Raw genomic sequence first — 15,934 nt, forward strand, 5'->3', positions numbered from 1 at the left:
AAACGTTATTTAACGAAATAAAATGACATTGAAATTTGGGTGCTGAACAATTGGAAAGTTGAGGTTGCCATTAATTGAGATGGGGTAAACTACAGGAAGAATAGGTTTGGGGGGTCAAGTCCAGCAATTTGCTTTTTGACATATCAAGTTAAGTTTGAATATGCTCTTGAGACATCTAAATGAATGCCAATGAAAGCTCTAACTGGGGTGATAAAGATAGCATTTCGCCAGAGTAACATCAGCAGCACACCTCTTCCTGTCTCGTTTGCCCACTTGCTTAGTACATAGTAAGAGAGTCCAGGCACTGGGGATCCAGCTGCCTGGCCAGCCATCTTGTCTCCAGTGTCTTCCCTGTTCTATCCATCCAACACATGGAGACTCCAGAATGGGCCTTCCAAAGCCAATATCATATCTGTCATGGATCACTCCTCTGCTCCAAATTCTTAGCTGGCTCTACTCTACCTCCAGAGGAAAAGGCCAAACTCTATAGCAGGCCTGACGAAGGCCTAAAGGATTTGGCTTTATTTCCTGCTACTCTCAATCCTCCATCCTTTAAGTATCAGTCACACAGAGCTACACTGCTAAGCCATTTGCTCTCACCTGAAGCCTACCTTCTTCAACTGTCACACACACACAGCTTCCCAGTGGTATGGCTGCTTGAGACGTCTCCTATCCGATCTTGTCCTGCAGAGTTTTTTACTGACTCATCTCTATAATCCCTGCACTGTCCTTGCCAGAGTAATCCAGAGGTTTATGAGGATCTTCAAAGCTTTGATGGGATATGATTATTATGAAAATATTATGTATAGATGTTTTTGCACAAAATAAACTCATTTTAAATTCCATTTTCCATGATTTTTTGAAGTCCCTTCATATTGAATTAATGAACAAATAGTCTATTTTGCTACACAATAAGAGATACTATGGGACCAGAGAAACATTCATTTGGCCCAAGGATAGGGTCATAAAGTGTCCAAGATGTCATTTGGCTGTTTGGAAGAAAAAAAAAAGTTTGCCATGCAAAAAGAATTCTCAGTGATGTGTAATTCATTTTGCTTCTCACATTGGCCGCAAAATGGCATCCAGGAGGCTGAATAAGTTGCACAGATGCTTTGAGGTTGACCTATTTTTCCTCCTAACCCGCACAGTGTTTCCCAAAATAGTGGGAGGAGACAGGTGTTACAGTTGGTCACATTCCAAGTTGTCTTAATGGCCAACTCAAACCCTTATATACCTTCTAGGATATATGGGTGGGGAATGGGGCCCTGATCATGGAACCCTTATACTGGTACACTGGTCCAAAGTACCGTGTTATAAAGATGGAACATATTTGGATCCTTCTGACAGAGCTGCCATGCCATGTAAGCACCCCTGCCATGCAAGGCCTGGCCAGTTGATTAGCAGACATAGAGATGAAGTTCCAAATGCCCACAAGACGACAAACTCCATCTCAAACCCCCTGAGATATTCATACTGGCAGAAGGGGCTGGAGAAGTTGGACAAACAGCATACACTCAATTACTCAAATAATGACTCCAGATCCTCTGTGTGGCTCTCATCTCAGCAGCAATTGCATTCCAACAAGAAGCCTTACTGTGGGCTGATGACAGTGATGGACATGAGGCTCAGGTATGGGTCTGTAGTCAAGGGAATAGCCTGATTCCTTCTGTTCTCTAGGCAGAGAATGCTGGCTTCCTAGGACTCTTTGGAGCAGTGAGTGTGCCAGAAATGCCACAAGTCAACTTGTGGACTTCCCTAATTCCAGCTGGAATATGAAGGCCACTTAGATGAGGCATGGAAGCCTTGAGACAGTCACCTCCTGGCAGAGACACAGCTCTAGCTGGTTGGGTAGATATGAAGGTGAAAGCACTTTCTGCTCCTCCCTTCTAGCCGACATTAGGTCTCTGTGATTTCTATGGCTGCAAAAACATCTCTGGTTTCAAGCTACACAAGTCTATAAATCACAGCTCCAGCAAGGTACCCTAAGTCATATCACAAACATGTGCCGCCTACACACAACAGACTCACCATCTACTGCATCATGGCCCCTATGTTCACAGTCTTTGGTACTAGGATCAGCTATGCCCTGCCAAGCCAGCCTCCATCAGCCTTCAGCAGCTACCATCTGACAACTCCATACCTGCTTGCCTATTTTCTCTTACAACCACAACAGTCTTAAGTGTTGTACCTGGCACCTGTTTAACATGACTAGGTGGTGGTCCTACGGGGGGAAACCAACAATGGGAAAACAAAATCTGAAACCATATCTTTAGGGTATTGGAGTTTGTTTAATAAAGTTTCTTTGATAGTAGGAAAAGGCAATAACACGTGAAAGTAGTCAATCCCTTTGACCACAAGAAGTGTCATAGAGTTGCTCCAGGCATGCGAAACAGCTTAGGCAGAATCATTTTCTTTGTTCTGTATTTTGCTTCCCTCACCTCCCCACACAAACCCACTAGCCCAGTAGTGTATGGGGATGAGGGGATTCACCATAGTTTGCCACTCAGCTGTAGATCCTCTCTACAACTTCCACATTAGGTTTAAGAACAGCCAAATTCTATGTACACCTGGAGGCAGCAGCCTTTTTTGGTCCCATAAGTCATTAGTGGATCCAGTTTTACCAAGTGCCTGGGACCAAGAGATGGACACACACACACACACACACATACACACACACACCAGCCTTTTGTCCAGCTCTCAGTACCTTACACCTTGATGTTTCCTGAAGGTGCAGGCCTCAATTGCTGTCCGTGTTGGATAAGTATTTTCCTGTAGCCACCAGGTTTGCCAGTATTTCCCAGTAAGCCGTGCCTTGCCAGCCTGTGACCAGGCTGATTTGTGGTTCATGTGGCCCTCAGGATCAGCTAATGCAGAACAGACTGGTAGTGAAAACACCACCCTTCCCTCTCTGCATGTCTTTATGGGATCTCAAGTGCAGACTGGTCAGGCTGGGAGATAAGTGTGTTTCACACACACTCCTCATTCAGCACTTTGTCCTGGAAAGTTCCCTGCCAGGCAACTTGGGCTAAATTCACACTTTGTGCATCTAACCAATGTCCTCTGTTATGCCCAGCTGGCTTCCAATGGGCATGCTGTGCTTGGTCTTTTCTAGATACTAAATGGGCACCACTTGTGCTGGGTGGTGTAAAGACAATCAGTCTCAATGCAATAACATCTCTCTCTGCAGCAGACTGTCTAAGTCAGAAATACAAAAGGTATACAGCACAGTTCTTTGCTGGCCTGTTTTGCGAGGGCAAAGTCAGTCTGGTCTGGCTGCTGTACATGAGATGACATCAGAAACCACTTAAGCAAAGCACTTGCAATTTTCACTTCAAACCAGGTCAAGCAGAGAATTTCAGCCATGGCAGAGTTGAAAGGTGAGTAAATACCAGCTAATCCAAAGGTCACAAATGTAAATGCCTTTAGTCTCCAAGTAGCTAATGAAGTAGGTGGCAATGCCTTGACCATATGCGTGTTGTCAGGCCTAAGGGCCTCTTCCATCCTTGTCAAGGGGAGTGTTAACCTTCTCTCCTTTCATACACCACCAAGTTTCTAATGAAAATAAGGTGTTGGGGGGTGATGGTTGTGGTGGTGGTGTTACAAGAAAATAGAAGAGGAGGAAGCTAGAGCACACATGCTTTCCATAAAGGAGTTTAAAATCATTTTAACGGGCAAGCCAGCAAAACATGTCAGCAGGCCTTTTGTGGGCTAAAAGTTCAAGTTCAAAATTTCTGTTGAAGTCAGATAGCCAGAAAGAGGAAGGGACTTATCCAAGGTCATTCAACTGATCAATAACAGAAGACTTTATATTCATTTAAAAATTAAGTCCTAGTGTGTGTGTGTGTGTTTTTAATCACTTTCATTATTTCAGCAAGAAAATCCTGATCCTGGGATGTTCAAAGGCACCCTTCTGTGTGACTACAGTCACACACATAAACCAAATGCATTCTCTATTTCTTTAGAAGTTCCAAATCCAGGAGGGAAGTGGTAAGAACTAATCTTAGAAATCAAAGTGGACAGCGATTAGCATGGGACCTTAATGTCAGATTGAGGCATATGGAGTTTCTGCTATAAGCTTGAAGGAATTCTTAAGGGACTCTGTTACTTAGCCAGACTCATCTAGCAGTGGTGATAACGTGGATTTGGTCCAGGGAAGTAGGGTGCAAAGTGTAGGTGCACAGAGATTAGTTGAAGAAACCAATAATAGGTAGCTGAGACAATGAGGTAGAGGACCACTATGACAAGTGTCAAAGTAATAGTGTGTCAGACATTGCTGATGAACAATGAGGGGATTTTGGGGGATGGATGTGCATGGCTAAGTCAAGCGAGAAAGCAGAAGGATTTGGAAGGAGCAAGGATGTAGAAGAATCCACATGATTCTAATGCAAGGGGAACCCAGAGGACAAGGTTTGGAGGTGGGGAAAAAAAGAATGGATGGGGTCTTCAAAATGCTATGGCAGCTGCCTGAAGACCAACAGAAAGAATTTGGCATTGTTTGCTTTATGTTAATGTAGCCTCTTGTTTCCTCACTATGGAAAATTGAGCCTGGCCCTTCTGACCTCTCAACTCTTCCATATGCCCGGAAGTGACCCCCAGGGGAAATCCCACTCATTGCCTCTGGTTGAAACAGTCCAAAGATTTAACAAATTCTAATCAAATAAATAACTAAAATACACCCCTCCTCAGCCTCTTTCTTTCCCCTACTCCAGAACAGCTCCGTGGGAAAGTCAATTTGGGAATTTCCCACATGTGTCTATGACCGCAATGCCAGAGCAATGGACTGAGTCAGCTATAACCTTGAAACTTCTGTGCTTGTTTCTTGTCTCACAGGCCACATGCTGGTTGGAAGAGCCCTGGTAATGCTGTAAATGGCCCACAGTGTCAACTCACAGGTCCACTGGGACTCCAGTACTGTCTTCCAAAGGCCAAGGTCTGGGTCACCACATGGAGAGAGTCCTGCCAGACATGTCATTGGGCTACCAAACCCACACATTCCCTATGGATGACCCATTTGCCCTTACTTTCCTCACAAGCTGCCCTTTCCTTTGCCCTCTGAGAAGAGCGTGAAGCATCAGTGAAGGAGCCAGAACCACTGTGGAAAATTGAAAGGAGATGACCTTCAGTCCATTAAGAAGGAGTTGACCCAAATAAAACAAAAAACAAAAAGTGGATTCTCTTCTGGAAAGCCTGGAAAAAATTGAAAAGGAACAGAGCAAACAAACAGTAGAGATGAAGAATGATAAGTCAGAAGAGGAGCAGAGCAGCAGCTCCCTGAAGAAAGATGAGACTAATGTGAAGATGGAGTCTGAGGGGGGTGCAGATGACTCTGCTGAGGAGGGGGACCTACTGGATGATGATGATAATGAAGATCGGGGTGATGACCAGCTGGAGTTGATCAAGGATGATGAAAAAGAGGCTGAGGAAGGAGAGGATGACAGAGACAGCGCCAATGGCCAGGATGACTCTTAAGCACATAGTGGGGTTTAGAATCTTATCCCATTGTTTCTTTATCTAGGCGCTTGTCTAAGATCAAAATTTTCACCAGATCCTCTCCCCTAGTATCTTCTTCACTGTTCGCCCCATCCTTGTCTTTCCCGTGTTCATTAATTCATTTCCCTGCGCCTAGTCCCATGTTCACTTCCTTTGATGCTCCTGGTAGTTTTGTTAAGTCTTGCCCTGTAATTTTTGCTTTTTAATTTTGATACCTCTGACTTAACAATAAAAAAGGATGTATGGTTTTTATCAACTGTCTCCAAAATAATCTCTTGTTAATGCAGGGAGTACAGTTCTTTCCATGCATACACAAGTTCTGTAGTTGCTTCCCTAACTGCAAAGGCCATCTCATTTAGCTGAGTAGCACCTGTGAGCAGCTTTGAGTTAAAGGTGTGTGTGCTCTACCCCACCTGATAGTGCTGTGTGGGACTGTTCAACACAACTGTAACAATGTATTTTTGTGAATGAGAGTTGGCATGTCAAATGCATCCTCTAGAAAAAAAAATAGTGTAATAGTCTCAATATTTGTTTTCTAAAGTTGATACTGTGGGTTATTTTTGTGAACAGCCTGATGTTGGGACCTTTTTTCTCAAAATAAACGAGTCCTTATTAAACCAGGAAAAAAAAAACAAAAACAGATAACTAATTCCAGCTTAAGCCTTGGTCACAGAAAAGAAACTTGAAAAGCTGCAGATGAAATTCAAGCTGAAAGACACATGCGGCTCTGGGAAAAAGTAGAGGCTATGGAGTCCAAGTTTGGTTCAAACCTCAGTTTGCCCTCTCACATGTGTGGCCTGGTCACAGTTTTCTTATGTCTAAAATTGCAATTATGATATTTCATTCTCTGGACTACTTTTCAGGAGCAAATGTGTTTGTGTGCACTATTCCTGGTACATAGTAAATACTTAATAAAAATGTGCTTCATCTTTTTCACCTTCTCTTTTAAAAATTATTGATTTATCCTGAGCTATATGCAACTGCTTAGGTTACTTTGTACTTAGGCAAGTGTAACACTGCTGAAAGAAAAGCAGCCAAGAAAAGCAGGTGTTTTGAGCCTGTTTAATGCCAAATCTGTGTTAACTATACCAGTGTATCAGCATAGTTATCTATTCTAGTCTTTGTATTTTAAAGACTGGGAGGTGGGGCAGAGCCATAAGTGCACTCCAGCATGGGCTAACCCATTGCCATCTTTGCCATAACCTGCAGGTTGCAGGGTGCTGTGCATTGCTTGGGGCCAGGAAACAGGATGGGTGGGAACTGCAACCACTTAGTATTTGTTTGACATCCAGCAAATGATTTCTGGGGTGCTTCCATAGACTGGGTCACTGTACCACAGGCAATTTTAAGGTGTTAGATGAAGTGTATCACAAGGGGGACTCCAGAGGGGCTTCCTGGATCAGACTAAAGCACCCATCTGCACATACAAGAGCTGAGCTTGGGGTAGGGCTGGGCCAGGCTAGGTTGTAGCACCCACTTGTGTTTGGGAAAACTGTATTTAGGACCAGGTCTTGTAGGTATTCCCTGGGGTTGCCCCAAATAGGCCACCATATCCACAGGCACATAAAAAAGCTGGGGCTGGGAGCAGGCCAGATCAGGCTAGGCCACAGACCCAACCTGGTGAGTGTCAGAGCTGGGAGTTGGCAATGCAGGGCTGGGACACAAAATTCACTGGCATGCCTGAGAACCCGAGCTAGGGGTAGCCCTGGTTGGGGATCATTTGGAATGCCCCTGCCAGACTGCAGCATCTGCTGATGCAGTTAAGATCCAGGATTCGGGGCAGATTGGGCCAGGTTAGGCTGCAGCACCTACCAGCACATATGAAAACCAGGATTGGGGATGGGCAGAGAAGGGGTTCATAGGGGTCAGCCCAACTAGGCTGTAGCACCTGGAAGTAGGCATGAGAACTGGGGCTGGGGGTGTGCTCACTTGGGCTAGCTGCTGTTGGCACTCTTGAAAACCAGGGCTGGGAATGGGTCAGGTAGGGAATTCTTTGGGGTTGTCCTGAGTAGGGCGTAGTGCCCATCGAGACACATGAGAGTCAGCTACACCCAATGTTACATGTGTTGGTTGGTGCAGGGTAGGACTAAGCATGACCCTGCACCAGCTGGTAAACACCAGAATAAGGTCTTAGAATCCCCCAGGTGAGGTTTCTTGGTGGGGTGGGCGATGGGGGTGCTCTCCAACTAGACCATTGCACTTGATCCCAACCTCAGGGAAAATCACATAGACATGTGGTCTGATCTTGGAACACATGTTGCAGGATTGGGCCACCTTGGTGGCTGACCTTCATGCCAGAATGGAGAATATACCCTGATGGACACAAAAGACAAGACAGACAACTCATCTGGGCCAACAGAGGACTTGGAATGCCTCATCAAAAGATGGAAAGAAGGACCATTTGAACAACACTCCAGGCCAAGCTCTCCAATAAGGATTTAGGTCTGTGGGCACACTGAAGTAGTTAGGGACAGCCAAAAGGCCTTAGAAATAATTTTTCACCTCTGGTGTAATGAAGAAGACAGTCAGAACAATCAAAACCATTCAAGTAACACCCTTGGAATATTCTTCCCTACCTCAGGGCCTCAAAGACGACACTGAATGAGCATCTCCATGCCAGGTACTGATGTAGTGTGACAGTAAGAAGAGGTGCGCCTTCTCATCCCTCCCCCTAGTATGAACACAGGAGGGAAAACTGAAACATTGCTCTCACCCAACTTTCTCTGCCACCCTAACCCTCCCCATCCTAATCCAAGGCCCACATAATCTGCCACCTCCTTACCTCTGCAATAAATATTAAAACAAAATGATAAGAATTTTTTTTAAAACTAAAAAATTATATATTTGTTTTCATTTTATTTAAGGATAAAGAAAGAGAGTGAGAAAGAGATCCACTGGCCTACACACCAAATGCCTGCAAAAGTTGTTGCTGGGCTAGGCCAAAGAAGCCAAAGAGCCAGGAACTGCATTTGGGTCTCCCACATGGGTGACAAGGATTGTAAGAGTTGAGCCATCATCTTATAGCTCCCAAGGCATGCATTTACAAAAAACTGGAACAGAAGTGGAGCTTGGACTTGAATCAAGCACTCTAGTGGGGTATGGGCTTCCCAAGCAACATAGTAATCACTGTGCAAAATACCCACCTCATCATATCCTCCACTTTTTAAGATGAGGTCTTCAGTTAACATCATCCACTGGCAAGCCCGAGCGCTGGAACTGTGTAGGGGCCTGGCCAAGCTTGGTTGCGATAAAAAAAAAAAAGTACAAAACACCAAGGCGAAATGGCCTGTGCCAGTAGGGAATGCAGCACCCGACCAGCACTCCTCCTGCTGGTTTAGGTGAGGGACGAGTGTGTGATGGGCAGAGCTGGGGAGAGCTGCAATACTTATTGGTTCCAATGGAGGTCGGGGCTCAGAATAGATCCAACCCAGGGGTTACAACCACCACCTGATCGGAGTGAACCAAAAAAAGATGGAAGATGGAGTAGATCAATCAACCACCTCAGCTATATGCTTGCAGCGAAAAACCTGGACAAGGGGAAACTCTAACATAGACTGTCAATCAGTGGACTCTGCACCAGCCTCATCGTACCTGGACTGTTGCTGATGATACGTTGGAGCTTCTAATTGATCGAGGTGACGCTCTGCTGGCTCTGCCTTCAAACCTGAGAGGGCCTCCCTAAGAGGCCGTTGATCTTGACTGGACAGTGGGATGCTGGACTCTGTATGGTGTGAGCTTGTAATTAGGGAATCCCAACGGAACCTGAGCTGTGGGTATGCATTAAGGTGAAGGAATTCACCATGGGGGAAGGGTTTGGGGTGAAGGGGGGGAAAATCCCAGTACCTATGAAATTGTGTCATGTAATACAATGTAATTAATGAATAAAAAATAATAATTAAAAAAAAAGATGAGGTCTTTTAAAATAAAGACTGGAGGCTTTACCAAAACAGTGTCTGGTGAGAAAGGTGGACAGGGAAAAGAGTGCGAGTAAGAATTAGGTTCCTGCTACCTTATCTTACCAAGGTAAGATTCAAAAGATACAATTGATAATTGATGGAATAAAAATGTTAGATTAGTAGTATAATGTATAAATTACTAGGATAGCCAGCAAAGGAATAAAAAAGGATTATGAGTTATAAATGCATTTCATCCCAAGTTAGCTGAACAGGAAGTCAATAGTTCACCTAAAATTGGTAAAATAAGGAATAGCAGTAGGAGTATTTTATTTAGAGAAGCAAGGATAAATGCCAGAGGAAGTAAGGTTGGTTGTCTCTCAGAAAGAGAATTTGGGGTGGGAGTGTCTCTTGCAGGGCACTGTTATTTCTACTGCATATCCCTTCTATTGCAAAAACTAACAAGCATGTGCACTAAAGAACAGCCCACAGCATCATGATTATCAACATGTTCCCACTTTAGCTCTCTTCCTTTCATGTCATGAATGTCCCTTTCTGACATAGATCTAAGGTTAAAAAGTACAGAAACTTAACCATGCCAGTTGCTAAAAAAGAGCGCCCTGCAAAGAGGGCGGAGTTGAAAGTTTGATCAGTATTGAACACTTTCTCCCCTGGAAACAGTCTAGCTGTGCTACTCCTGGATCCCCTGTGCAAGATGCAATTCACAGCAGCCATGTCATGATTATGGCACATATGGGCTCTGCAACTGCAGCTACTCCTTGCAGTCCTGTTCACAAGGAATAGTAGGCGGTCAAATCTTTGCAAACTCCATGCATCCATTTGAAGGATCACTTGATACCTAATCTGCACACAGCAGTAGTGTCAATAGGAATGCAAAGATTGTTTCAAGGGAGAGTAAGTTTAATCTCTCTCACGTTTAGGCAAGAAGGAAAGCCAGAGAGAAAACTCTGCCTACCTGACAGTTCTGCCTGAGATCAGATCAGGATCCAAATGTTCTGAAACACACTTGTGTGCCGCTCCCCCTTGACAGACAGATTATCTCTGATAATCTCTCTTCTCCTTTTCTATAGATGGGGACAGTTCTTTTCCACTTCTTTTTTTTTCTTTAATACTTTTATTGAGATACAATTCACACACTATGCAATTCAAACAGGAGTTCAATATGTTCAGAGTTTTACATCTATCACTACAGTCGACTCAAATAATTTTCATCATTTCCCAAAAGAAAATTCCACATTTATCAGCTCCCTGTTTTCCCCTACTTACTGTAGTCTCTGGCAACCATAGTCTATGTACAATCTGTTCAGATTTGTCTAGCCAGGGCCTTTCATATAGATGGAATCATGGAAATATGGACTTTGGGACCAACATTATGGCATAGCAGGTTAAGCCTCCACCTATGGCGATAGCATCCCCTGTGAGCACAGGTTCAAGTTCCAGCTGCTTCACTTCCAATCAAGCTCTCTGCTAATGTGCCTGGAAAACCAGCCGAGCATGGCCTAAGCTCCTGGCTCCCTGCTTCAGATTGGCCCAGGTTTAGCGGTTGTGGCCATTTGGGGAGTGAACCAGTGAATGCAGACTCTCTCTCTTCTCTCTCTGCCTCTCCTTCTCTCTCTGTAACTTTGCCTTTCAAATAAAAACTAAATAATTCTTTAAAGTATTTTGGGCTTTTCTGTCTGGTTTCTTTGACTTAGAATACATGTTTCAATGGCTCATCAATTTTGTGGAATTTGTAAGACTATCATTTCTTTTTATGGTTGAATTCCGTTATAGGACATACTATATTGTTTATCCATTCATACATACAAGGAAATTTCTTTCATTAAGCGTAATGTTTCCCTGGGGACTGTATCTTGATGATAGAATGCTGGACTCTTTGCCAATGTCCATGCCTACAATGTTGGAATACACTTAAGTAGCAGAATGATCAACTTATGACAGATTGTGAAGGATTATACTATTGTAGTGACATTAATTTAATTGGGGGGGGGGAAGATTTGGGGAGCAAAGGAGGGAAACCCAGGTGCCTACAGAACTATATCATGGAATAAATAAATAAATAAATAAATAAATAAATAAATTTACAAAGTAATGTTTCCAGGGTTCTTACATTTGCAGCATACTCATATACCAGAACATAATTTCTTTCTATGGCTGAACTGCATTACATGGATTTACCACATTTGTTTCACACATCTGGTTTGCTTCCACATTTTAGCTAATGATAATGTTTCTATGAACATTAAGTACATTTCTATGTGGACATATGCTTTCATTTCTTAGACATATATGTTGGAGTGGAATTGTTGGGTCATATGGCAACCTGGATCCAGTTTTTAACCTTTTGAGGTACTGCCAGACTGTTTTGTACTAAGACTAAACCATTTTACATTCACATGAACAGTTTATAAAGAAATGTGAAACCACTTGCTCCACATCGCTGTCACTACTAGTTATTAGCTCTCTGTACAAGCATGGAGATTCTACTAGGTATGAACTGGTGCCTCATGTGGTTTTGGTTTGAGTTTCTCTCATGGACAATGACCCTGAGTGTATTTTCATATGTTTGGTGGTCATTTCTGTGTCTTGTGTGTGACTATTTACTCAGATCTTTTCCTCATTTTCCAATTGTTGAGTCCTTATTGTTGAGTTGCATGAAGTCTTCATATATTCTGGATGCATGTCCCTTATCAGGTACATGATTTACATACATTTTCTTCCCCTCATTGGATTATTTTTTCACCTACATAACAATGTTTTAGAAGCAGATGTGTGGCACAGTACTTAGGTGTGTGGACATTTGAGATGCTCACATCCTAGTTTGGAGCACCTCGTTTGAATCCCAGCTACTCTGCTTGTAATTCAGTTGCTTGCTAATGTGTACCCTGAAAAGCAACGAATGATGATGGCACAAGCCTTAGGTCCCTGCCACTCCTGTGGGGGATCTGGATTGAGTTTCAGGCTCTTAGCTTTGGCTTGGCCTAGAACTGCCTGTTATGGGAATTTAGGAGGTAAAACAGCAGTTAGACGATATCTCCGTTTTTCTTTGTCTCTGACTTAAAAAAAAAATGAAAACATTTTAAAATACCTTAATATATTACAGCACATGTTTATGGGGTATAGTGGGACATTTCAACACACACATACAATGTGCGACAATCAATTATCTCAAATATTTACCATTTCTCTGTGTTGTAGAGAGCCACTTGTGGGACTTCTTAGTTGTTACCATCACATGAACCAATTCCTCTAACAAATTCCCTTGCATACATCTACACACATATTGTATTGATTCTGTCTACAGAACTCTAACACACTATCTTTTTGGACATCAGCTGAATATAAGTACATGGACTTTTCCCTCTGGATTTCCCATTCTGTGTTATTGACCCATGACTCTATTTTTTTACGCCAGTAACATGCTGTTTGAGTTATTATAACTTGCATTATATTTTGAAATCAAGTATTGTGAAGCATCCAAATTGTTCTTTTTTTGTTTGGATTGCTTTGATTAATTGGTATCATTTAGATTTCCATATGAATTTTTAGAATGCTTTTATTGTTTCTGTTAAGAATGTCATTGGTATTTTGATGGAAATTGCAGAGAATCTACCAATCACTTCAGGCATTTTACAAACATTATTTCTTCCAATTCATGAAGAATTCATGGGATTTCTTTCCATTGTTCTATGCTTTTTTATTTTATTTTTTTTACCTTTTTCACAAGTATTTTATAGTTTTCATAACTGAGTTCCTTTATTTCCTTGGTTACAGTTATTCTCTAGATGTTTGACTTTTGTAGCTATGATAATGGGATTGCTTTTTTGATATGCTTTTCAGTTAGTTCATTGTTAGCGTATGGACATACTACTGATTTTTGTATATTGATATAGGATTCTGCATCCTTTCTGAGTTTATTTATAAGTTTTAGAAGGTTTTTTGTGTAGTCTAGGCTTTTTTATATATCAAATTATGTCATCTGCAAACAAGGAAAATTTGGTTTCCTATTTTCCAGTTTCTCTGTCTTGCCCAAATGATCTGGATAGGGCTCCCAGTTGAATAAGAGTGGCAAAAATGGCCATACTTGGGCTGATGCAGTGAAGTAGCAAGCCAATTCACCAGCTACAGTGCTGGTATCCCATGTGGACACTGTTTTTGTCCCTACTGTTCCAGTTCTGATACAGCTCTGTGCTTTGGTCTGAGAAAGCAGCTGACATTGGATCAAATCTTTGGACCTCCACACACATGTGGAAGACCTGGAAAGACATTCCTAACTCTTAATTTAGAAAGTGGACCAACAAATGGAAGTTCTCTCTCTTTTGTGTCTCCTCTATGTCTGCCTTTTATATATAAATAAATTAAAAGATGGGCATGCTAGTTTTACTATACATCTTGGAGGAAATGTTTTCAATTTTTCCTTGTTAAGCAGAATGTTAGCTGTGGTTTTATATGATGTTAATTGTGTTGAATTATGTTCCTTCGATACATAATTTGTTGAAAGTTTTTGTCACGAAGGGATATTTGATGCTATTTAATGGGGTTTTTTTAATATCTACTGAGGTGTACATTTAATTTTTGTTCTTCATTCTGTTGATGTGATTGATGTACCATCTTTATTGATTGTATACATTGAATCATCCTTGGGATAAATTCAATTTTATCATGATGCATAGCATTTTGGGTGTGCTGTTAGATTTTGTTCACTAGTAGTTAGTTTTTTAAAATGTTTATTTTCTCATTAAAAATGTAAAAACTGATTTGACAGGCAGAGTTACAGAGAGAGGTAAACAGAGAGATCTTCAACCTGTTGATCCACTACTCAAATACCTGAAACTGCTTTGGATGAGGCCAGATGAAGCCAGGAACCAAGAACTTCATCTGGGTCTCCGACATGGATATCAAGGATCCATGTACTTTGTATATGGTATAATGATTAGGAGTTAAAATTCTTTTTTGTTTGCATTTAGATTATTCTTTCCTTTTATTTCTAGGAAAAACATCCTAATTGAGAATTGAGTTGGGGCTCTCACAGTGTCTCAAGAGTTTGATATCCTGCCTGTAAGCATTGTCATCCCATAAGGGGGCCAGTTCTAGTCTGAGCTGCTTCACTTCTGATCCAGCTCCCTGATTATGGCCTGGGAAAGTAATGGAAGATGGCCTAAGTACTTGGGTTCCTGCACCCATGTGGGAGACCCAGAAGAAGCTCTTGGCTCCTGGCTTCAGCTCCACTCAGCTCCAGCTGTTGTTGCCATTTGAGGAGTGAACCAGTGGAAAGACGATTTCTCTCTCTCTCTCTCTTTTTCTCTGTCTCCCCTCCGCTCTGTAAATCTACCTTTTCAAATAATTCAATCAATATCTTTATAAAAAGACAAATTTTGTCTAGGCAGAATAATGATTCATAATAATCTACAATTGATTAGATCTTTCTTAGACACACACATATATTCTCACTAATTTTACAATAGCGCTTCAGGTAGACCTCTGTGTTGCCCTCATTTTAATAGTTGATCAAAGTTAGGCAAATAAACTTAATCCGAGTTCCACAATTGTCAAAAAAGACATAATTTGCATTAGATAACTTTCATCAGACCTAACTTTCTTCAAAATGCTGAATCAGAGTGATGTATTAGGCTGCAAAGGTGGTGTCATTCTGTTCATTAATCCCTTCCTCTCCTTACAAATATTCATTCTCTTTCTTTTTCTGGCAAGTAGTAAGTATTTCAGGCAAGTAAGCTAAGTGACTTGTCAAACACAAGTTACTGCTGACAACAGTTGACGTTACACAGGATGTAAGCTCACGACAAGCTAAACGACACCAGGCCCAGGGCCAGACTAACAGAAACATAAACAGTAACCTCAGCATTGAGCACAGCATGTACCAACAGCTTCTGTTCCGTGGTAGGGGCACCATTCCATTCTTTTATGACTGAATAAAATGTCTTGCTAAGAAACCTCTTTCTTCTAGCTCCACCATAGAGTGAGGTTAAGGAATTGTTGGGCATTCCAGTCTTCGGGGGATTAGTTGAAAACCTGTTGTGAGCAGAGAGTTGGCACTAAATGCAGGCCCCAAGGCTGTTGTTGGATTGAAGCAACCAATGGCAGGGCTAACTGCGGCTGAGAACATGCAGAAATGCAGGATTTATTTAGAAGAGAATTTAAAAGTCTGACATGCTTAATGGTTTTTTTTTATTTTCTGAACATAATAACTACTTAATTTAAGGCCTCTTCTGTGCCCACTATCTTAAGCACTTTAAATGTGTTATTTCATTTAATTCTCGTAAGGATTCCTGCTATAGATACTGTTATCCCTATTTTATACAGGAGAACACTAAGGCAAAGAGAGCCTACATAGTTTGCTTCTGACGTCACACAGATGGCTGAACAAATACTAGTATTATTTGTTCTTTTTTTTTTTTTAATCAGAAAAAGGAGTGTGGTCATCTGTTATATTAAAATTTCAGAAATTTTCCACCAATCTCCTAAGGTATCCCAAACATTTTGAAAAGCTCTAAATGTTTAAAAATAAACGG

At 41.9% G+C, this 15,934-nt stretch overlaps 1 protein-coding gene and 1 non-coding gene across 2 annotated transcripts; one reads left to right on the forward strand and one right to left on the reverse strand.

The window, feature by feature from the left end:
• Nucleotides 1–3,414: 3,414 nt before the first annotated feature.
• Nucleotides 3,415–3,545, reverse strand: LOC118760552 (U6atac minor spliceosomal RNA). The gene has a single exon (XR_004996855.2). It is a non-coding gene; the product is annotated as a U6atac minor spliceosomal RNA (small nuclear RNA).
• A 1,548-nt stretch (nt 3,546–5,093) lies between these two features.
• On the forward strand, nt 5,094–6,110 carry LOC131478561 (heterogeneous nuclear ribonucleoproteins C1/C2-like). The gene has a single exon (XM_058658782.1). It carries the CDS (start codon nt 5,230–5,232, stop codon nt 5,467–5,469), a length of 240 nt encoding a protein of 79 aa, XP_058514765.1. The 5' UTR covers nt 5,094–5,229; the 3' UTR covers nt 5,470–6,110.
• Nucleotides 6,111–15,934: the final 9,824 nt, after the last annotated feature.

This window comes from Ochotona princeps, chromosome X (genome assembly GCF_030435755.1).
Source record: "Ochotona princeps isolate mOchPri1 chromosome X, mOchPri1.hap1, whole genome shotgun sequence".
NCBI classification, from domain to species: Eukaryota; Metazoa; Chordata; class Mammalia; order Lagomorpha; family Ochotonidae; genus Ochotona; species Ochotona princeps.